The 23,855-nt window shown below is 45.8% G+C and overlaps 1 protein-coding gene across 1 annotated transcript in view; it reads left to right on the forward strand.

The window, feature by feature from the left end:
• The window catches only part of LOC311135792 (intraflagellar transport protein 74 homolog), a 60,202-nt gene that overhangs the window by 30,413 nt on the left and 5,934 nt on the right, over positions 1-23,855 (forward strand). The window contains exons 15-19 of the mRNA XM_084169834.1: positions 6,591-6,688; positions 9,710-9,836; positions 20,973-21,136; positions 23,324-23,449; positions 23,681-23,741. Of these exons, the coding sequence (XP_084025960.1) occupies positions 6,591-6,688; positions 9,710-9,836; positions 20,973-21,136; positions 23,324-23,449; positions 23,681-23,741 (576 nt within the window). The remainder of the gene's footprint in view (positions 1-6,590; positions 6,689-9,709; positions 9,837-20,972; positions 21,137-23,323; positions 23,450-23,680; positions 23,742-23,855) is intronic.

Consider the following 23,855-nt stretch of genomic DNA (forward strand, 5'->3'; position numbering starts at 1 on the left):
TCTGCGTGTGCTAAGCGGTGCTTGTATGTGGTCCTACCTTCTTGCAGTGGGTAACATGGACCCAGGTTCCTCTCTCTGCTATTCTAATGGGCAAGGTGGTTACCAACATAACCTGATAGGGCCCTTCCCAACAGGCCTGCTTCCAGTTTTCCTTCTAGTGACTGGATGCTCACCAGTCACCTGGTTAGATAGTGGGTCACCTTCTCCTTTAGTTCACCCGTGGGGCACAAAACCTCTGACATACGGGTGTGGTTAATAAACTATCTTCACACATGTTCAGATTAATCTAACCATTTCTGACTGCATTCTCTTTTTAGACTATCTAAAAAAATTTTTTTTTTTTAAAAGTATTTTGTCCTCTCCTTCGTATATTATTTAATACAATTAGCCTCTTCCCCCCTCTTGACACATAGTTCTGCTTATGTGTCAATTTTTTCCACCTTCCTAAACATTCCCTTAGGTTATTTATCAACCAATTGCCATGCCTTTCATTTTTGAGATTGTCTTTTGCTTCTTTATTGCTCCTCCCACTTCCTTTGTCTTTATGGCGGCTAAATTCGACTTTCATTCAGTTCAGAATCAATTAGTAATCCAATCAAACAATCTCTTATCTTGTAAAAACACTTATGTTTAGTTCAACCTCTGTTCTACCCCGGCTCTCCCGGGCTTGACCTGAAGACTGATTGTTGGACATGACAAGTCCATTTTTTTAGGTCACCTAAGTATTCTGCCTAGCAACAAAGAATAAAAACCTCTATGTTCGTGATTAACCCAGTTATCTCTAATAGCCCACCCAAAAAAAAAACATCATCTTTAAACCACGACCAATGTCATCCCTCTTTACTCTCTACCATTTGGGTAACATCCCTGATATATGTATGAAAAGCTAAGACTGTTTGGGAAGAGAGCAACAACATAAACTGTTCTTCCTCCTCAGAGTTCCAAATGATTTTACCATGGGCTGCCATTGCCTAAATACTGCCTAACTTCATAAAATCCCTCAAAATTCCTCGAGTATACAATGATTATTTAATTGATTACTCTAAATCTGCTACATGTGATCTCATTCAAATGATCCATTATCAATTATTTGATCCACCCCCTAGTAAAATCTCTCTCCTCTTCTATTCTGGAGTTCTACCTCTCCCAGCTATTTCCCCTAGTGGCCATTAAATACTCTGCTCTCGTCTGTTCCTTTTCTTACTCTGTTAGTCTCTGCTTTTCAAGCTCCAGAAACTGTTATCTCTGTCTCTCAGCCTGCTTGTTTTTCAAACCTAAACAGTTTCCTTCTCTCTTTTTCTTTTATTCTCTCCCTCTCTAACTTCCTCTGTCTCTCTAAGTCTGTCTCTGCCTCTCCTTTTTCCCGCCAACCAGAGCCACAAATCATTCTCCTTGTCCTCAACTCAACCCTCTACTTTATCGCTACTTCCCTCCTATCATTACTGAATCAATGATAATACATTTACATTCTAGTCACCCAGCAGACGCTCCTATCCAGAGCAACCTAGTGAATACATTTTTATTATTTTTATCTTTATATATTTTTTTTTACTGGCCTCCCCCCGTGGGAATCGAACCCATAACCCTGGCGTTGCAAACACCATGCTCTATCAACTGAGCTCCATCCCTGCCGGCCATTTTCCCCCCTACCCTGGACGACGCTGGGCCAATTGTGCGCCGCCCATGAGTCTCCCGGTCGCTGTCGGCTGCGACAGAGCCTGGATCCGAACCAGGATCTCTAGTGGCACAGTTAGCCCTGCGATGCAGTGCCTTAGACCACTGCGCCACTCAGGATAATAATAACTGCAATAACTATCAATAATAATTATAATAACTATTACGAATTATATTGTCCTTTTTCTGATGTTCTAATTGTAGTCTATTCATTTTAGTTTAAAATATAAAGTTATTTATAACAAATCCAGAACCCACCACAGGCTGGCGCCATTCCCCCAGCACAACAGCCAATGCCACTTGCTTCCCTGTAACTAAAATAAATTATCGTTTTAAAATCTTCCAACCATTTGTATTTTCCCGCTAACCCGCCTCAGCTCGCTATTCAATATCTTTAACAGTTTTCTCTGATTCGGCCCCAATCAACAAAACAAATGCTTGATATTGTTCATCAGCATACACTTAATGACATTCCTACCATTTGAACTATGTCCTGTCTCTCACTCCCCCCCTCTCCTGCTTCTTCCTACATTATGGGGGAGGCGCGGGAAACTTCCCTACAATCTTCCTTCTTAGGAAATAATGTCATTCGTACTTATAACATATTTTCATAGACCTATCTAATGCAACTTTTAATACACGTAAAAAACTCTCTCTCTCCACCCATTCCTTATTGAATAAGTGCGTCTTCCTAGTTACCCCATAACCACGCCTCAAATCTTTTATTTAGCATTTAACCAACCAAATACTAAGTAGTATCCGGTTATCATTCATACCCGCCGTTGAATTTCCTCATACACACATATTTCACCTTATGCCATTCAAATGCCCAACACGACAGAATAGTTCCATGCAAACCTCTATTGGCTCTTCAAGTCGCTCCGGACCAGAGCGTCTGCCAAATGACCAAAAATGCAAACGTAAATTTCTCTACTTTCTCACTCATTACGTACGTCTACGTTTGAGTGCGAAAGCTCATACATATGCATAATAATATGCCATTTAGCAGACGCTTCTATCCAAAGCGACTTACAGTCATGCGTGCATACATTTTTTATTTTATTTTTATGGGTGGTCCCGGGGATCGAACCCACTACCTTGGCGTTACAAGCGCTGTGCTCTACTAGCTGAGCTACAGAGGACCACATGGTTGGACTTTATAGGTACCTCTCAAATAATCGCTTTGTGGTGTTTTTAGCCAATTCTTAATTGACACGAATCATTTTTTCAAACATTTTACCCGTTGAACCAAAAATATTGACTGTCATCCTCCTTTTCCCCTGCAGTCACGATGGTTAAATATTCCTTTGTCCCCGTTAAAGCATTTTCGCGCTTAAAAAAAACACACTCGCTGTCTCTAGCCCCTCCTTTCGCTGTTCTTTCAAATTAGTTCCAGTCTACATGCATCTGTTTGATCATAAATTCTAATTTTTCTACTTCGAGATGCCCAATAAATTCATACCTCTTCTCCCACATGGATCCATAAAACATATTTCTTTCATCTCCCGTTAATTCTCGGACTTGTTTAGAAGATGTCTTTCCCATGGCGGAACAATAAGAAATCCCTCCCCCCCTTTTTGTTTTTTAAATAATTCACTCCCGAATTATTTTCGTAGGAGCTAATCTCTTAGTGCGCCTCTTGCTTTTGTAATTAACCCTTTAAAATTATTTAACCCCTAACCCAGAGTTTCTATTTAAAACTCCGGTTTCATGAAAAGAGTAAGTTACCCAATTTTCCTCACGCGACTTATTTTTTTCTCCACCCCTGAAATAATGATCACGTCTCCCGAGGGATTAAGTCTCACACACATACGACCTTATCATCTGATAAACTTGTTTGCAAAGTTCTAGCAAATGCCCAGTCGCATATAGAACTCCCGACACATCCCTCTCATACGATGATAATTATTTCCCTGTTTATACTGAACATTGCAATTCGTACAATGACAATATTAACTTAATTTACATTTGTGATTGCAATTCACTACATGTCATTTCGGACTATTTTTTTTTTGTAATAGCTATTTACCTCTAGGATCAATTGCGGACCCTTCCTGTCGTAATAATTATTACCTTCTTTGAGATTTTGGTAACCTGTCTGCCCTTCACAAGAATCCCTATTCTTATACAGGTTCAAATCATTTCACCAAAACCATGAATAAAATTACTGACCTTTCCCTTGTAGTTTGGATTCAAATAATTTTTCAAACTCGTTAACGTCTTTATCGTTCATAAAGAGTAATCACCGGCCTGTTTATTAACCTTAACGTCGAAGGCCAGGACTATTCTTCACGGATGCAATCACCCGGCCGTGCACGGATTTCGGTGTCTCTAGAACGATAAAGATGTATTAAGCTCCGCTCAGAAGGACCAATCCGTCATGTGAATTTCTATCTCTAATTCAACCTAAGCTTGAATCATTACCAGAGGTTGTAAAGCTCTGGTTTTAATCATCAATGATTCAAGGTCCACAATCCACAAGTAATTATCGGTAAATTTATTCAAGGAGAGCTCTGCTCAAAAACGCAAACATACTGTTTTTATACCCCTTGACAAACAAAGACACTATGCTCCTCCCACCTTTAGGTGGCTTTCTTAAACAGTTCCCGCCTTCCCCCTTGAATGGTTAGTAACGCCCCCTCTGTTAGTGGGTTGACACTACATGATAATTCTAACATTTATACTGTGTTTGGGGTGAAATTCTTTAGTCATTATTCTTAAAATCCAAATTAATCTAACAGACTCCTTGTGGCGGGCCGGGCACCTCGGGCCGGGCACCTGCAAGCTGACCTCGGTCGCCAGCTGGACGGTGTTTCCTCCGACACATTGGTGCGGCTGGCTTCTGGGTTAAGCGAGCAGTGTGTCAAGAAGCAGTGTCGGCTTGGCAGGGTCGTGTTTCGGAGGACGCATGGCTCTCGACCTTCGCCTCTCCCGAGTCCGTACGGGAGTTGCAGCGATGGGACAAGACTGTAACTACCAATTGAATATCACGAAATTGGGGAGAAAAAGGGGTAAAAATACCCTCAAATTTGGAGTCACCCTCAAAATTTAAGTGGAAAACCACACTACAGGCTGATCCAACTTTGATGTAATGTCCTTAAAACAAGTCAAAATGAGGCTCAGTAGTGTGTGTGGCCTCCACGTGCCTGTATGACCTCCCTACAACGCCTGGGCATGCTCCTGATGAGGTGGCGGATGGTCTCCTGAGGGATCTCCCAGACCTGGACTAAAGCATCCGCCAACTCCTGGACAGTCTGTGGTGCAACGTGGCGTTGGTGGATGGAGCGAGACATGATGTCCCAGATGTGCTCAATTGGATTCAGGTCTGGGGAACGGGCGGGCCAGTCCATAGCATCAATGCCTTCCTCTTGCAGGAACTGCTGACACACTCCAGCCACATGAGGTCTAGCATTGTCTTGCATTAGGAGGAACCCAGGGCCAACCGCACCAGCATATGGTCTCACAAGGGGTCTGAGGATCTCATCTCGGTACCTAATGGCAGTCAGGCTACCTCTGGCGAGCACATGGAGGGCTGTGCGGCCCCCCAAAGAAATGCCACCCCACATCATGACTGACCCACCGCCAAACCGGTCATGCTGGAGGATGTTGCAGGCAGCAGAACGTTCTCCACGGCGTCTCCAGACTCTGTCACGTCTGTCACATGTGCTCAGTGTGAACCAGCTTTCATCTGTGAAGAGCACAGGGCGCCAGTGGCGAATTTGCCAATCTTGGTGTTCTCTGGCAAATGCCAAACGTCCTGCACGGTGTTGGGCTGTAAGCACAACCCCCACCTGTGGACGTCGGGCCCTCATACCACCCTCATGGTGTCTGTTTCTGACCATTTGAGCAGACACATGCACATTTGTGGCCTGCTGGAGGTCATTTTGCAGGGCTCTGGCAGTGCTCCTCCTTGCACAAAGGCCTCCATGCTCTGGACACTACGCTGACAGACACAGCAAACCTTCTTGCCACAGCTCGCATTGATGTGCCATCCTGGATGAGCTGCACTACCTGAGCCACTTGTGTGCGTTGTAGACTCCGTCTCATGCTACCACTAGAGTGAAAGCACCGCCAGCATTCAAAAGTGACCAAAACATCAGCCAGGAAGCATAGGAACTGATAAGTGGTCTGTGGTCACCACCTGCAAAACCAGTCCTTTATTGGGGGTGTCTTGCTAATTGCCTATAATTTCCACCTGTTGTCTATTCCATTTGCACAACAGCATGTGACATTTATTGTCAATCAGTGTTGCTTCCTAAGTGGACAGTTTGATTTCACAGAAGTGTGATTGACTTGGAGTTACATTGTGTTGTTTAAGTGTTCCCTTTATTTTTTTGAGCAGTGTATTTGTATATATCATGGTCCTCTGTAGCTCAGCTGGTAGAGCACGGCGCTTGTAACGCCAAGGTAGTGGGTTCGATTCCCGGGACCACCCATACACAAAAATGTATGCACGCATGACTGTAAGTCGCTTTGGATAAAAGCGTCTGCTAAATGGCATATTATTATTAGAAAATATATGTGTCTTGTCTGTTTAATTAACAAAATAACAAACTATTGATTTCATTTGGATGACCTGTAACATGCCTAATTCAACTCAAAATATGCCATTTTGAAAATAATTAATAATTGATTTATTTTTGATGGTGTATAGTCAATGGATTTATTAAAAAAGACGCCCAGCCACATCTGCACACCGCTACTACCAGTCGTCCCCGGCGTGCCTGCGTGCACACGGGGGGTACAAAAGGTGTATGCAGGCAAGAATGTGGTAAAAAATGGGCCTGTTTATAAGGGGGTCATATAAAACATTGCCCGTTTATTTATTTTTACAGTCAAAATAGTGTAAATCCTATGTGAAAGCAGTGTTGTAGTCTACACTGATCGTGATCTGATATTGATTGATATTTCCACAGGTTTTCTGGATACATTTGATGAGACGAAAGCTACAGAGGTGGAGAAGAACCGTCAGACACAGACCACCATCATAGCTCTACTGGAACACTCCAGCAGGGTGAGTGAATGAGTGAGTGACTGAGTGAGTGACTGAGTGAGTGAGTGACTGAGTGAGTGACTGAGTGAGTGACTGAGTGAGTGACTGAGTGAGTGACTGAGTGAGTGACTGAGTGAGTGACTGAGTGAGTGAGTGAGTGAGTGAGTGAGTGAGTGAGTGAGAGTGTGTGTGAGAGAGAGAGAGAGCAGAACCTGAGACAGCAGAACCTGAGACAGAGCTGCAATTCCTGACAAAATGTAAAAAAATATAAAACAATTAGAGAGTGTCATTTCCACAAATTTGAAACTCTTATTCAAGGTTTCAAAGACCTCTCTGATGAGGATAGGCTACCCGTCCTGTTGGGGGAGGACGCAGAGAGCTGTGGGTTGGCAGTGCGAGAGAGCGAGAGGGAGGGAGAGAGGGAGAGCGAGAGGGAGGGAGGGAGCGAGAGAGAGGGAGGGAGGGAGGTCGAGAGAGCGAGAGAGGGAGGCCGAGAGAGGGAGGGAGGGAGGGCGAGAGAGGGAGGGAGGGAGGGTGAGAGAGTGAGGGAGGGAGCGAGCGATAGATAGAGAGGGAAGAAGGGAGAGAGAGAGGGAGGGAGAGAGGGAGGGAGAGAGGGAGGTCGAGAGTTCGAGAGAGAGAGGGAGGTCGAGAGAGAGGGAGGTCGAGAGAGAGAGAGAGAGAGAGAGAGAGAGAGAGAGAGAGAGAGAGAGAGAGAGAGAGAGAGAGAGAGAGAGAGAGAGAGAGAGAGAGAGAGAGAGAGAGAGAGAGAGAGAGAGAGAGAGAGAGAGAGAGAGAGAGAGAGAGAGAGAGAGAGAGAGAGAGAGAGAGAGAGAGAGAGAGGGGTTCAACTGATGTTTCCCATCTGCCATGTGCTTGTCTACTGTACTCAATGAAACAGTTCAGCCACTAAGTTCAACACATTGTTTTGTTAAATACTCACATTGGAAGTTCTCCAGGTCATAGCTTGAACTTTGCCTTGTTTTGCCTTAGTGGTTCTATGATGATAGTTTGTTTATTATCACTGTAAACAGAATCTATGAGTTAGCTGAATGAACCGTTTACCCCTATTACTAGCCTGTTCAACCTCTCTTTCGTAACGTCTGAGATCCCCAGAGATTGGAAAGCTGCCGCGGTCATCCCCCTCTTCAAAGGGGGTGACACTCTAGATCCAAACTGTTACAGACCTATATCCATCCTGCCCTGCCTTTCAAAAGTATTTGAAAGCCAAGTTAACAAACAGATCACCGACCATTTCGAATACCACCGTACCTTCTCTGCTATGCAATCCGGTTTCCGAGCTGGTCATGGGTGCACTTCAGCCACGCTCAAGGTCCTAAACGATATTATAACCGCGATTGATAATAGACAGTACTGTGCAGCCGTCTTCATCAACCTGGCCAAGGCTTTCGACTCTGTCAACCACCGCATTCTTATTGGCAGACTAAATAGCCTTGGTTTCTCAAATGACTGCCTCGCCTGGTTCACCAACTACTTCTCAGATAGAGTTCAGTGTGTCAAATCGGAGGGCCTGTTGTCTGGACCTATGGCAGTCTCTATGGGGGTGCCACAGGGTTCAATTCTTGGGCCGACACTTTTCTCTGTGTATATCAATGATGTCGCTCTTGCTGCTGGTGACTCTCAGATCCACCTCTACGCAGACGACACCATTTTGTATACATCTGGCCCTTCATTGGACACTGTGTTAACAAACCTCCAAACGAGCTTCAATGCTATACAACACTCCTTCAGTAGCCTCCAACTGCTCTTAAACACTAGTAAAACTAAATGTATGCTTTTCAATCGAACGCTGCTGGCACCCGCCCACCCGACTAGAATCACCACTCTCGACGGGTCTGACCTAGAGTATGTGGACAACTACAAATACCTAGGTGTCTGGTTAGACTGTAAACTCTCCTTCCAGACTCACATAAAGAATCTCCAATCCAAAGTTAAATCTAGAATCGGCTTCCTATTTCGCAACAAAGCCTCCTTCACTCATGCTGCCAAACATGCCCTCGTAAAACTGACTATCCTACCGATCCTTGACTTCGGCGATGTCATTTACAAAATAGCCTCCAACACTCTACTCAGCTAACTGGATGTAGTCTATCACAGTGCCATCCGTTTTGTCACCAAAGCCCCATACACTACCCACCACTGTGACCTGTACGCTCTTGTTGGCTGGTCCTCACTACATGTTCGTCGCCAAACCCACTGGCTCCAGGCCATCTATAAATCACTGCTAGGCAAATCCCCGCCTTATCTTAGCTCATTGGTCACCATAGCAGCACCCACCCGTAGTCTGCGCTCCAGCAGGTATATCTCACTGGTCATCCCCAAAGCCAACACCTCCTTTGGCCGCCATTCCTTCCAGTTCTCTGCTGCCAATGACTGGAACAAATTGCAAAAATCTCTGAAGCTGGAGACTCTTATCTCCCTCACTAACTTTAAGCATCAGTTGTCAGAGCTGCTTACCGATCACTGCACCTGTACACAGCCCATCTGAAATTAGCCCACCCAACTACCTCATCCCTATATTGTTATTTATTTTGCTCTTTTGCACCCCAGTATCTCTATTTGCACATAATCTCTTGCACATCTAGCATTCCAGTGTTAATACTATTGTAATTATTTTGCACTGTAGCCTATTTATTGCCTTACCTCCATAACTTGCTACATTTGCACACACTGTATATATATTTTCTGTTGTATTTTTGACTTTGTTTTTTTACCCCATATGTGACTCTGTGTTGTTGTTTTTATCGCACTGCTTTGCTTTATCTTGGCCAGGTCGCAGTTGTAAATGAGAACTTGTTCTCAACTGGCTTACCTGGTTAAATAAAGGTGAAATAAATAAAATAAATAAAAAATATTTCTATGTCCTAGCTGTTCTCTGTCATGTCATTCACACAAGTCATGAAACTAAAGTTTATGAAGCAAAACTCCTAACTCCTATCAGATACTAGGGTCTACACCGCATGTTGTTGATGTTGAAGTGAAGAAGCGAGGTTAAAGGAGATGTCTTGTGTGTTGATACAGAACATGAACCGTATGCGACAGATCTCGTCGGTGACGGCCAATGAGCTGAAGTCCATGCAGGAAGACCTGAGCTTCAAGGAGACCGAGATGCACAAGTCCCAGAACACAGCTAAGGGCTTGTCTTCAGGTTAGTACACAACACATTACATTACATCACAACATAGCCAAGGGCCTCAGGTTAGTCACAGCACCACAACATAGCCAAGGGCCTCAGGTTAGTCACAGCACCACAACATAGCCAAGGGCCTCAGGTTAGTCACAGCACCACAACATAGCCAAGGGCCTCAGGTTAGTCACACACAGCACCACAACATAGCCAAGGGCCTCAGGTTAGTCACACACAGCACCACAACATAGCCAAGGGCCTCAGGTTAGTCACAGCACCACAACATAGCCAATGGCCTCAGGTTAGTCACAGCACCACAACATAGCCAAGGGCCTCAGGTTAGTCACAGCACCACAACATAGCCAAGGGCCTCAGGTTAGTCACAGCACCACAACATAGCCAAGGGCCTCAGGTTAGTCACAGCACCACAACATAGCCAAGGGCCTCAGGTTAGTCACAGCACCACAACATAGCCAAGGGCCTCAGGTTAGTCACAGCACCACAACATAGCCAAGGGCCTCAGGTTAGTCACACACAGCACCACAACATAGCCAAGGGCCTTAGGTTAGTCACACACAGCACCACAACATAGCCAAGGGCCTCAGGTTAGTCACAGCACCACAACATAGCCAAGGGCCTCAGGTTAGTCACACACAGCACCACAACATAGCCAAGGGCCTCAGGTTAGTCACAGCACCACTATCCTCCAGGTCATAGCTTTAACATTGCCTTGTTTTGCCTTAGTGCTTCAATGATGATAGTTTGTTTACAGCCAAGGGCCTGTCCTCAGGTTAATAGAAAAAAATGCATATCCAATTGCCAGGTGCTGGACAAAAAAAAGAAATAATATGAAAAAAGTAATGTCAGCAACTCTGTAATGCTTTCCAGTGATCAGGCAGCTAATGTTTTTATTCTTAACTGGGGGCCATCCTACTGTAAAACTCTCAACTGGGTCCATCCTACTGTACAACTCTCTGTCAACTGGGTCCATCCTACTGTACAACTCTCTGTCAACTGGGTCCATCCTACTGTACAACTCTCTGTCAACTGGGTCCATCCTTCTGTAAAACTCTCTGTCAACTGGGTCCATCCTACTGTAAAACTCTCTGTCAACTGGGTCCACCCTACTGTAAACTCTCTGTCAACTGGGTCCATCCTTCTGTAAAACTCTCTGTCAACTGGGTCCATCCTACTGTAAAACCCTCTGTCAACTGGGTCCATCCTACTGTAAACTCTCTGTCAACTGGGTCCATCCTACTGTAAACTCTCTGTCAACTGGGTCCACCCTACTGTAAAACTCTCTGTCAACTGGGTCCACCCTACTGTAAACTCTCTGTCAACTGGGTCCATCCTACTGTAAAACTCTCTGTCAACTGGGTCCACCCTACTGTAAAACTCTGTCAACTGGATCCATCCTACTGTAAAACCCTCTGTCAACTGGATCCATCCTACTGTAAAACTCTGTCAACTGGATCCATCCTACTGTAAAACTCTCTGTCAACTGGGTCCGTCCTACTGTAAAACTCTGTCAACTGGGTCCATCCTACTGTAAAACTCTGTCAACTGGGTCCATCCTTCTGTAAAACTCTCTGTCAACTGGGTCCATCCTACTGTAAAACTCTCTGTCAACTGGGTCCATCCTACTGTAAAACTCTCTGTCAACTGGGTCCATGCTACTGTAAAACTCTGTCAACTGGGTCCATCCTAAGGTAAAACTCTGTCAACTGGGTCCATCCTTCTGTAAAACTCTCTGTCAACTGGGGCCATCCTACTGTAAAACTCTCTCAACTGGGTCCATCCTACTGTAAAACTCTGTCAACTGGGTCCATGCTACTGTAAAACTCTCTCTCTGAAGTCTACTTGGTTCTCTCCTCACTCTTTGACAACCAACTAAGACTGGATTTGTCGAACTGGGTAAAATGTGCATTTTCAATATACCTCCGTGATGACAGGCAACGTTTCATGGCTTATTGAGAACTGCTGACAGAACAGTAAGGAACCCCAGCCCCTACCTATGAAATGAGAGATATCTCTCTGAATACTGATGGACTAGTATGCTGATTGACATGATATGGAACGTTTTACAGTAACGTTTTTACATTGAAAACTTAGGCTAAGTGTTTTATGCAATCTGTGTTCAACTCGATGTGTGGCACGTGTGCATTACTGCATAGATTACTGGGACTGTCATCCTTACTTCCCCCAGACTCCTCCTTGCTGAATAGAGTTACATTAAGCATCAGATACTCCTCTACCTTATCTTCCTAACTACACAACAAGCAATCAGCAGCAGAGGATGAGGACAGCTTTATTGTCAGTAGCACAGTGACTCTGGTGCTCTGCACTGCACTGTCAGCCCACACACACACAACGCCCACACACACACACCGCCCACACACACACATTGTTAGGCTAAGACTGGACTATATAGTTCCAGCCCACACTGATCAGATCGACTCCCTGCTCCCTCCATTTCCTCCTCATAAATGGGTGTATTTATCAAATAAGCCGTTGTCTCAGAGCCAGGGGTTTCCTTCCTGCCAGGGGTTTCCTCCCTTTGTCTTCAGCCTCACAACGTACCGCTGTTCCCCCTAAATAATGTCTTATCAACGTACCGCTGTTCCCCCTAAATAATGTCTTATCAACGTACCGCTGTTCCCCCTAAATAATGTCTTATCAACGTACCGCTGTTCCCCCTAAATAATGTCTTATCAACGTACCGCTGTTCCCCCTAAATAATGTCTTATCAACGTACCGCTGTTCCCCCTAAATAATGTCTTATCAACGTACCGCTGTTCCCCCTAAATAATGTCTAATCGACGTACCGCTGTTCCCCCTAAATAATGTCTTATCAACGTACCGCTGTTCCCCCTAAATAATGTCTCATCGACGTACCGCTGTTCCCCCTAAATAATGTCTCATCGACGTACCGCTGTTCCCCCTAAATAATGTCTCATCGACGTACTGCTGTTCCCCCTAAATAATGTCTCATCGACGTACCGCTGTTCCCCCTAAATAATGTCTCATCGACGTACCGCTGTTCCCCCTAAATAATGTCTAATCGATGTACCGCTGTTCCCCCTAAATAATGTCTTATCGACGTACCGCTGTTCCCCCTAAATAATGTCTTATCAACGTACCGCTGTTCCCCCTAAATAATGTCTTATCGACGTACCGCTGTTCCCCCTAAATAATGTCTTATCGACGTACCGCTGTTCCCCCTAAATAATGTCTAATCGACGTACCGCTGTTCCCCCTAAATAATGTCTTATCGACGTACCGCTGTTCCCCCTAAATAATGTCTTATCGACGTACCGCTGTTCCCCCTAAATAATGTCTCATCGACGTACCGCTGTTCCCCCTAAATAATGTCTCATCGACGTACCGCTGTTCCCCCTAAATAATGTCTCATCGACGTACCGCTGTTCCCCCTAAATAATGTCTCATCGACGTACCGCTGTTCCCCCTAAATAATGTCTCATCGACGTACCGCTGTTCCCCCTAAATAATGTCTCATCGACGTACCGCTGTTCCCCCTAAATAATGTCTCATCGACGTACCGCTGTTCCCCCTAAATAATGTCTCATCGACGTACCGCTGTTCCCCCTAAATAATGTCTCATCGACGTACCGCTGTTCCCCCTAAATAATGTCTCATCGACGTACCGCTGTTCCCCCTAAATAATGTCTCATCGACGTACCGCTGTTCCCCCTAAATAATGTCTTATCGACGTACCGCTGTTCCCCCTAAATAATGTCTCATCGACGTACCGCTGTTCCCCCTAAATAATGTCTCATCGACGTACCGCTGTTCCCCCTAAATAATGTCTCATCGACGTACCGCTGTTCCCCCTAAATAATGTCTCATCGACGTACCGCTGTTCCCCCTAAATAATGTCTTATCGACGTACCGCTGTTCCCCCTAAATAATGTCTCATCGACGTACCGCTGTTCCCCCTAAATAATGTCTTATCGACGTACCGCTGTTCCCCCTAAATAATGTCTTATCGACGTACCGCTGTTCCCCCTAAATAATGTCTTATCGACGTACCGCTGTTCCCCCTAAATAATGTCTTATCGACGTACCGCTGTTCCCCCTAAATAATGTCTTATCGACGTACCGCTGTTCCCCCTAAATAATGTCTTATCGACGTACCGCTGTTCCCCCTAAATAATGTCTTATCGACGTACCGCTGTTCCCCCTAAATAATGTCTTATCGACGTACCGCTGTTCCCCCTAAATAATGTCTTATCGACGTACCGCTGTTCCCCCTAAATAATGTCTTATCGACGTACCGCTGTTCCCCCTAAATAATGTCTTATCGACGTACCGCTGTTCCCCCTAAATAATGTCTTATCGACGTACCGCTGTTCCCCCTAAATAATGTCTTATCGACGTACCGCTGTTCCCCCTAAATAATGTCTTATCGACGTACCGCTGTTCCCCCTAAATAATGTCTTATCGACGTACCGCTGTTCCCCCTAAATAATGTCTTATCGACGTACCGCTGTTCCCCCTAAATAGTGTCTTATCGACGTACCGCTGTTCCCCCTAAATAATGTCTTATCGACGTACCGCTGTTCCCCCTAAATAATGTCTTATCAACGTACCGCTGTTCCCCCTAAATAATGTCTTATCGACGTACCGCTGTTCCCCCTAAATAATGTCTTATCGACGTACCGCTGTTCCCCCTAAATAGTGTCTTATCAACGTACCACTGTTCTTCCTAAATAATGTCTTATCAACGTACCGCTGTTCCCCCTAAATAATGTCTTATCAACGTACCGCTGTTCCCCCTAAATAATGTCTTATCAACGTACCGCTGTTCCCCCTAAATAATGTCTTATCAACGTACCGCTGTTCCCCCTAAATAATGTCTTATCAACGTACCGCTGTTCCCCCTAAATAATGTCTTATCAACGTACCGCTGTTCCCCCTAAATAACGTCTTATCGACGTACCGCTGTTCCCCCTAAATAACGTCTTATCGACGTACCGCTGTTCCCCCTAAATAACGTCTTATCGACGTACCGCTGTTCCCCCTAAATAACGTCTTATCAACGTACCGCTGTTCCCCCTAAATAACGTCTTATCGACGTACCGCTGTTCCCCCTAAATAACGTCTTATCGACGTACCGCTGTTCCCCCTAAATAACGTCTTATCGACGTACCGCTGTTCCCCCTAAATAATGTCTTATCGACGTACCGCTGTTCTTCCTAAATAATGTCTTATCAACGTACCGCTGTTCCCCCTAAATAATGTCTTATCAACGTACCGCTGTTCCCCCTAAATAATGTCTTATCAACGTACCGCTGTTCCCCCTAAATAATGTCTTATCAACGTACCGCTGTTCCCCCTAAATAATGTCTTATCAACGTACCGCTGTTCCCCCTAAATAATGTCTTATCAACGTACCGCTGTTCCCCCTAAATAATGTCTTATCAACGTACCGCTGTTCCCCCTAAATAATGTCTTATCACAGACACTGGCTAAGTCCCAAATGGAACCCTATTCCCCAAATAGTGTGCTACTTTTGGGCTCTGGTCAAAGATAATGCAGTATGTAGGGTTTAGGGTGCCATTTGGGATGCACACACTGCCAAAGCCACCCGCTAGGCTGCTACATGTCATCGATCCTACTATTCTGAGCCAGAGAAGCATTGTTCCTTTCTTCCCAGCTCAGTGAAAATTGCTCAAGTCAATCTTACAGAAATTAAACAATGACACTGGCTTTGAGGTAAATGATCAGCCCATGGTGGTGTTTTTGTAATATGTAACTTTATAACAATATAATCCTACTCGCTACATAATTATTAAACCGATTATTATCTGTGCAACACCAGCGGCCCTCTGCAGCAATGCTGTGTAAATATTGTTGCTAATGACAGCTAATGACAATCCTCTGGATTGTGGTGGCAGGGTTCCTGGGGAGAGCTGCCCCAGGAGGAAGCTGTAGAGTATGTGTGTGTGTGTGTGTGTGAGAGAGGCAGGATTCCTGCGGGGAAAGAGAAAGGCTAGCCCCAGGAGGAAGCTGTAGAGTATGTATGTATGTGTGTGTGTGTGTGTGTGTGAGAGGCAGGATTCCTGGGGGGAGGGAGAAAGGCTAGCCCCAGGAGGAAGCTGTAGAGAATGCACAGAAGTGCTGATGGGGTATTTTACTGCTCTGTCCACAGCAGCAGCTCCTCCTCCACTGGCTGGGTCTGGGGCGCAGCGCTATCAGTAGGAACCCGACTGCTTCCTCTTCCTGCTCTCAGACCCTGCCTGCCCCAGCGAAGCTCCCTGTCTCTGGGCCCTGCCCCCTGCCCCCAGCCTCTGCCCCCTGCTCCAGACCCTGCAGGCTCATGTCCCAGCCCCCAAGCCCAGCTCCCTGTCCCAGACCCAGGATGTCCCAGCCAGCCCCTGTCCCAGCCTGCATCTGTCCCAGCCTGCCTCTGTCCCAGCCAGCCCCTGTCCCAGCCTGCATCGGTCCCAGCCAGCCCCTGTCCCAGCCTGCATCGGTCCCAGCCAGCCCCTGTCCCAGCCTGCATCTGTCCCAGCCTGCCTCTGTCCCAGCCTGCATCTGTCCCAGCCTGCATCTGTCCCAGCCCGACTGCCTTCCCCTGCCCCATCCTTCCTCTGTCCCAGCCCGATTGTCTTCCCCTGCCCCATCCTTCCTCTGTCCCAGCCTGATTGTCTTCCCCTGCCTCAGACCCTGCCTTCCCCAGCCTACCCCAGAGCCTGGGCCCTTAATCTATATGGACCTCTAGCTCTGTCATCAACATAAATCTTTCTGGTTTCATTCAAGGTGGGATGATAATGGGCTAGATCTAAGGCAGTAGAAGGCTCTAAGGCAGTAGAAGGCTCTAAGGCAGCAGAAGGCTCTAAGGCAGCAGAAGGCTCTAAGGCAGTAGAAGGCTCTAAGGCAGCAGAAGGCTCTAAGGCAGCAGAAGGCTCTAAGGCAGCAGAAGGCTCTAAGGCAGCAGAAGGCTCTAAGGCAGTAGAAGGCTCTAAGGCAGTAGAAGGCTCTAAGGCAGTAGAAGGCTCTAAGGCAGCAGAAGGCTCTAAGGCAGCAGAAGGCTCTAAGGCAGCAGAAGGCTCTAAGGCAGCAGAAGGCTCTAAGGCAGCAGAAGGCTCTAAGGCAGCAGAAGGCTCTAAGGCAGCAGAAGGCTCTAAGGCAGCAGAAGGCTCTAAGGCAGTAGAAGGCTCTAAGACAGTAGAAGGATCTAAGAGCACGTCTAGTTGTCGGGCGGCCGGACCTCACTAGTAGCAGGATTTCATCTGGAGAGAGGGGAGAAAGAGGTCAATGCATACAGTAGTTCTGTCTGAGTGGGACCAGTGGACTCAATAGGCTGAGAGAATGAGGAGCGGATGTCATCAACCTTCTTTTCAAGGCCGAGCCGGCCAGGAAGAAAGGGGAGAGTACGAGTCTTGGGATACAGAAAGGGAGGGTTGACGAGACAGAATGAGGAGACAGGAGGGAGAAGGATTTAGCAGAAGGGAGAGATGATTGGACAGAAGAGGAGAGAGTAGTGGGAGAGAGAGAGTGAAGTGAGGTGGGGTTGCAGTGAGATTAGTAGGTGAACAGCCTCTAGTAAAGATGTGAGTGGGAGGGGACTGGGAAAGGGTGAGGTCAAAAGAGGAAAGGAGGGGAAAGAGAGTTGGAAAGAAATGAATCGAAGGCAGACGTCGGGAGATTGAAGTCACCAAGTACGAAGAGCGGTGAGCCATCATCAGGAAATTAGTTTATCAAGGTGTCAATCTCATTGAGGAACTCTAAGGGCACCTGGTGGGCGATCGATGACAACAATGCTAAGCTTGAGTGGACAAGTGACAGTAACAGAATGAAATTCAGGTTAGGAGATGGACAGGTGAGAGAGGGAGAAAATAGAACATCTCTACTTAGGAGAAATGAGAAGCCCTGTGCCCCCACCGCGACGACCAGATGCTCTCGGACTATGAGAGAAAACATAGTCAGATGAAGAGAGAGCAGCTGGAGTAGCAGTGTTCTCTGGGGTGATCCATGCCTCAGTCAGGGCCAAAACGTCAAGGGCCTGAAGGGCAGCATAGTCTGAGATGAACTCGGCGTTCTTGACCTCAGATCGGCAGTTCCAAACTCTGCTAGAGACCAGGAATTCCACATGGGGTTGTGCGCGGAGCGTCTGTAAAGCCCACAGTGAGAGATGCCAACAGGTATAGAAAACACACGGTTGACAAAGCTACAAAAGAGGAAAATGAGATCATCTGTAAATAACTAGGTAAAATACTAAAGTGAGAGAGTGGTGTGGAGCGTTCCTCGAACAACTCGGCAGAACTGTCTTCGTTTTGTTTTCTCCCTGCTGAGAAACCAGGGGAGACTGAAGGACTAATACTAATTGCTAATTGCCTTGGAAAGGTGAAGAGCACGCCTCCCGGTAGTAATTGCTAATTGCCTTGGAAAGGTGAAGAGCACGCCTCCCGGTAGTAATTGCTAATTGCCTTGGAAAGGTGAAGAGCACGCCTCCCGGTAGTAATTGCTAATTGCCTTGGAAAGGTGAAGATCACACCTCCCAGTAGTAATTGCTAATTGCCTTGGAAAGGTGAAGAGCACACCTCCCGGTAGTAATTGCTAATTGCCTTGGAAAGGTGAAGATCACACCTCCCGGTAGTAATTGCTAATTGCCTTGGAAAGGTGAAGAGCACGCCTCCCGGTAGTAATTGCTAATTGCCTTGGAAAGGTGAAGAGCACGCCTCCGGTAGTAATTGCTAATTGCCTTGGAAAGGTGAAGAGCACACCTCCCGGTAGTAATTGCTAATTGCCTTGGAAAGGTGAAGAGCACGCCTCCCGGTAGTAATTGCTAATTGCCTTGGAAAGGTGAAGAGCATGCCTCCCGGTAGTAATTGCTAATTGCCTTGGAAAGGTGAAGAGCATGCCTCCCGGTAGTAATTGCTAATTGCCTTGGAAAGGTGAAGAGCACACCTCCCGGTAGTAATTGCTGATTTCCTAGGAGAGGGGAAACCCCTCCCCCGCTAATACAGTCACTGATTACCAAAACAACAAGGAGTCACAAATTGCACCTTAATCCTGGTTGATGTGTCAACAATCATCGGCAAGTTAATAGCAGTCAGCAGTTCACACGCCAAGACTACTGGGAATACAGGCAGCACTTAAAGTAGATGGCCCTAGCTAGCAAAAAGACAGTACAGATTAAGACAAAGATTATTCTTCTCACTCCTGGATAGATCAGGAGTCCTCTAGCTATAGAATGAAGGAAATGGATTAGAGTTGATTGACTAAGTAATCAGAGTATGGAATAGAATAGGATGCCATTTGGGACAGAGTTTATGTGCAACGGTCTGGTCAGGCCCCAGGCTCGGTCTGGTCAGGCCCCAGGCTCGGTCTGGTCAGGCCCCAGGCTCGGTCTGGTCTGGTCAGGCCCCAGGCTCGGTTTGGTCAGGCCCCAGGCTCGGTCTGGTCAGGCCCCAGGCTCGGTCTGGTCAGGCCCCAGGCTCGGTCTGGTCAGGCCCCAGGCTCGGTCTGGTCAGGCCCCAGGCTCGGTCTGGTCAGGCCCCAGGCTCTTGTCTGGTCAGGCCCCAGGCTCGGTCTGGTCAGGCCCCAGGCTCAGTAGCTCTCTGTCAGCACAACAATGTTATTCTTCTAACAGGAAAAAAAGAAACACCCAAATTAGCATTGTGTCCACTGTCCAGTGTTATCAGAGTTCAGATGTGAGCTGAAGTGACAGCTTACTGTGAACTTGTTTTTATGCATCCTGTGTAATGCAACTCTGTGTAACTCAGTGTAATGGAACTCTGTGTAACTCAGTGTAATCTAACTCTGTGTAACTCAGTGTAATGGAACTCTGTGTAACTCAGTGTAATGGAACTCTGTGTAACTCAGTGTAATCTAACTCTGTGTAACTCAGTGTAATGGAACTCTGTGTAACTCAGTGTAATGGAACTCTGTGTAACTCAGTGTAATCTAACTCTGTGTAACTCAGTGTAATGGAACTCTGTGTAACTCAGTGTAATCTAACTCTGTGTAACTCAGTGTAATGCAACTCTGTGTAACTCAGTGTAATGGAACTCTGTGTAACTCAGTGAATGGAACTCTGTGTAACTCAGTGTAATGGAACTCTGTGTAACTCTCACACACACACTCACACACACACACATACTCACACACACACACACACTCACTCACTCACACACACACTCACACACACAAGACATGCTAACCTCTCACCATTACAATAACAAGGGAAGTTAGCATTTTTGGGGGGGGTATGATATTTGTGCGTCTGGAACCTTCTCACTCATCATTATTCAAGTTTAATTCAGGATTATCCGTAATCATGGTAGCATCCACATTAATTAGAAACATATTATATTCTTATTTCCAATAAAAGTGACTCCAAAATAACACAATACATTATTTACCATTAATTTCTATTGGGCACAAAATTATCTGAAACACAACCAAAACAAACAGCAAATGCATCCAACTAGTTTGTAGAGTCACAAGCTTGATGTAATCATTGCGTGCTGGGAATATGGGACCAAATACAAAACCTTTGACTACTTAAATACACATAAGTGAATTTGTCCCAAAACTTTTGGTCCCCTAAAGTGGGGGGACTATGTACAAACGGTTCTAAACGGTTCACCCGATATGGATGAAAATACTCTCAAATTATAGCTGACAGTCTGCACTTTAACCTCATATTCATTGGATCATTTCAAATCCAAAGTGCTGGAGTACAGAGCCAAAACAACAAACAATGTGTCGCTGTCCCAATACTTTTGAAGCTCACTGTATATATAAAATAGATAAAGATACCCAAGTCTTGATGCCAATGATCTGTCTGTGTGATCTGTTTTGTGTGCGTGTGTATGTACGTCCGTCTGTCTATTTGTGTGTCCGTCCGTCCGTCCCTGTGTGTCCATGTCTGTGTCCCGTCCTTGTCCGTCCCTGTGTGTCCATGTCTGTGTCCCGTCCTTGTCCGTCCCTGTGTGTCCGTCCGTCCGTCCCTGTGTGTCCATGTCTGTGTCCCGTCCTTGTCCGTCCCTGTGTGTCCATGTCTGTGTCCCGTCCTTGTCCGTCCCTGTGTGTCCGTCCGTCCGTCCCTGTGTGTCCATGTCTGTGTCCCGTCCTTGTCCGTCCCTGTGTGTCCATGTCTGTGTCCCGTCCTTGTCCGTCCCCCAGAGAACCACCGATTGACCCAGGACCTGCTGAAGGTAGAGCAGCTGGAGAGTAAGATCAACACAGAGCTGACCAGCCTGAAGGACAAGATAGACAGCATGACCCAGGAGCTGGAGACGTACGGCAACCTGGAGGCGCTCAAGGCTGCCGGAGAGGACAAGAAGAAGGTACTGCTACGGAGTGTGTGTGTGTGTGTGTGAATGTATGTGTGTGTGTGTGTGTGTGTGTGTGTGTGTGTGTGAGTGTGTGTGTGTGAGAGTGAGTGTGTGAGTGTGAATGTGAGTGTGTGTGTGTGTGAGTGAATGTGTGTGTGTGTGTGTGAGTGTGAGAGTTAGTGTGTGTGTGTATGTGAGTGAATGTGTGTGTGTGTGTGTGAGTGTGTGTGTGTGTGTGTGTGTGAGTGTTTGAGTGAATGTGTGTGAGTGTGTGTGTGTGTGTGTGAGTGTTTGAGTGAATGTGTGTGTGTGTTTGTGTGTGTGTGTGTGTGAGAGTGTTTGAGTGAATGTGTGTGTGTGTGAGAGTGTTTGAGTGAATGTGTGTGTGTGAGTGTGTGTGTGTGAGTGTGAGTGTGTGTGAGTCAGGCATAGCCCCTGTAAGATCATGTAGCTAATGTAAACAGTGCCAGTGTTATCATTGAGGGAGTTTACCTATGGGAACAACTTCATACAGCTGAAAGGAAATGTAAAAGCATCCTTTACATGCTTTACAAAGAGACTCTACATTAAACAGGAAACACATTCTCAGAGAGATTTGATACCAGGAAGTCATGTTTCTTCCACTATCTCAGTCTGAGAAACCAAGTTTAGTTTCAACCAATGAAGAAAGGGGTGTAACCAATGGTTGGTTGGCCCACTTCATCTGCTTCAACATCCTTAAGATATTTTTACAGTGAATCCTTGTTTTACATTTTAGTCGTTTTAGCAGACGCTCTTATCCAGAGCGACTTACAGGAGCAATTAGGGTTAAGTGCCTTGCTCAAGGGCACATCGACAGATTTTTCACCTAGTCGGCTCGGGGATTAGAACCAGCGACCTTTCTGTTACTGGCACAACGCTCATAACCACTAAGCTACCTGCCGCCCCTGGAGAGCTGTATATCTGAAACATACGGCTATTCAGTATCTGAGCTGTATATCTGAAACATACGGCTATTCAGTATCTGAGCTGTATATCTGAAACATACGGCTATTCAGTATCTGAGCTGTATATCTGAAACATACGGCTATTCAGTATCTGAGCTGTATATCTGAAACATACGGCTATTCAGTATCTGAGCTGTATATCTGAAACATACGGCTATTCAGTATCTGAGCTGTATATCTGAAACATACGGCTATTCAGTATCTGAGCTGTATATCTGAAACATACGGCTATTCAGTATCTGAGCTGTATATCTGAAACATACGGCTATTCAGTATCTGAGCTGTATATCTGAAACATACGGCTATTCAGTATCTGAGCTGTATATCTGAAACATACGGCTATTCAGTATCTGAGCTGTATATCTGAAACATACGGCTATTCAGTATCTGAGCTGTATATCTGAAACATACGGCTATTCAGTATCTGAGCTGTATATCTGAAACATACGGCTATTCAGTATCTGAGCTGTATATCTGAAACATACGGCTATTCAGTATCTGAGCCGTATATCTGAAACATACGGCTATTCAGTATCTGAGCCGTATATCTGAAACATACGGCTATTCAGTATCTGAGCCGTATATCTGAAACATACGGCTATTCAGTATCTGAGCCGTATATCTGAAACATACGGCTATTCAGTATCTGAGCCGTATATCTGAAACATACGGCTATTCAGTATCTGAGCTGTATATCTGAAACATACGGCTATTCAGTATCTGAGCTGTATATCTGAAACATACGGCTATTCAGTATCTGAGCTGTATATCTGAAACATACGGCTATTCAGTATCTGAGCTGTATATCTGAAACATACGGCTATTCAGTATCTGAGCTGTATATCTGAAACATACGGCTATTCAGGATCTGAGCTGTATATCTGAAACATACGGCTATTCAGTATCTGAGCTGTATATCTGAAACATACGGCTATTCAGTATCTGAGCTGTATATCTGAAACATACGGCTATTCAGTATCTGAGCTGAGGATATGCTGTGGTAGCTCTACTAACACTGGAACAAGTGTTAAATGAATGAATGGATGGATGGATGGATGGATGGATGGATGGATGGATGGATGGATGGATGGATGGATGGATGGATGGATGGATGGATGGATAGATGGATGGATGGATGGATGGATGGATGGATGGATGGATGGATGAATGATTGAATGGTAGGTCATCTAGGTTGTTGTCTATTGTCCTATAGAAGCTGCAGGAGGACAGAGTATCCCTGGCCCAGAGGAGAGACGGCTTTCAGAAGGTCATGCAGAAGATGAATGAGGTGTATGAAGCTCTGAAGACCCAGCTACAGGAGAATGAGACACATGCTCAGGTACAGAGGGGATACTGACAACTGACTAGTATTACGGTTAGCCTGGTCCCTGGTCTGTTTAGGCTATTAGCCAATGACCATAGTAGTTGCCAGGCTAACCTGAAGTGGCCTGTCTATTGCTTTTTAAATGACACCTCATAATGTCATAGTTCATTTGGAGGTTGAAGATTCTTTGAGCGTTTCTTGCCTGTTTTTACTGTCAACCAACCGCTGTTTTCTATTGGTTTTCAGCTGACCAATCTGGAGAGGAAGTGGCAACACCATGAGCAGAACAACTTTGTCATGAAAGAGTGTATCCTTTTTTGCTTTTGACCAGAGTGGTTTTGATTTGACACTATCAAGTAATCAGTCATTTGGTCTTTGTCATTCACACCTCCTGTATCTATACATGACAGGACTGACAGAT

This window comes from Coregonus lavaretus, assembly GCF_964263955.1.
Source record: "Coregonus lavaretus genome assembly, chromosome: 10".
Lineage (NCBI taxonomy): Eukaryota > Metazoa > Chordata > Actinopteri > Salmoniformes > Salmonidae > Coregonus > Coregonus lavaretus.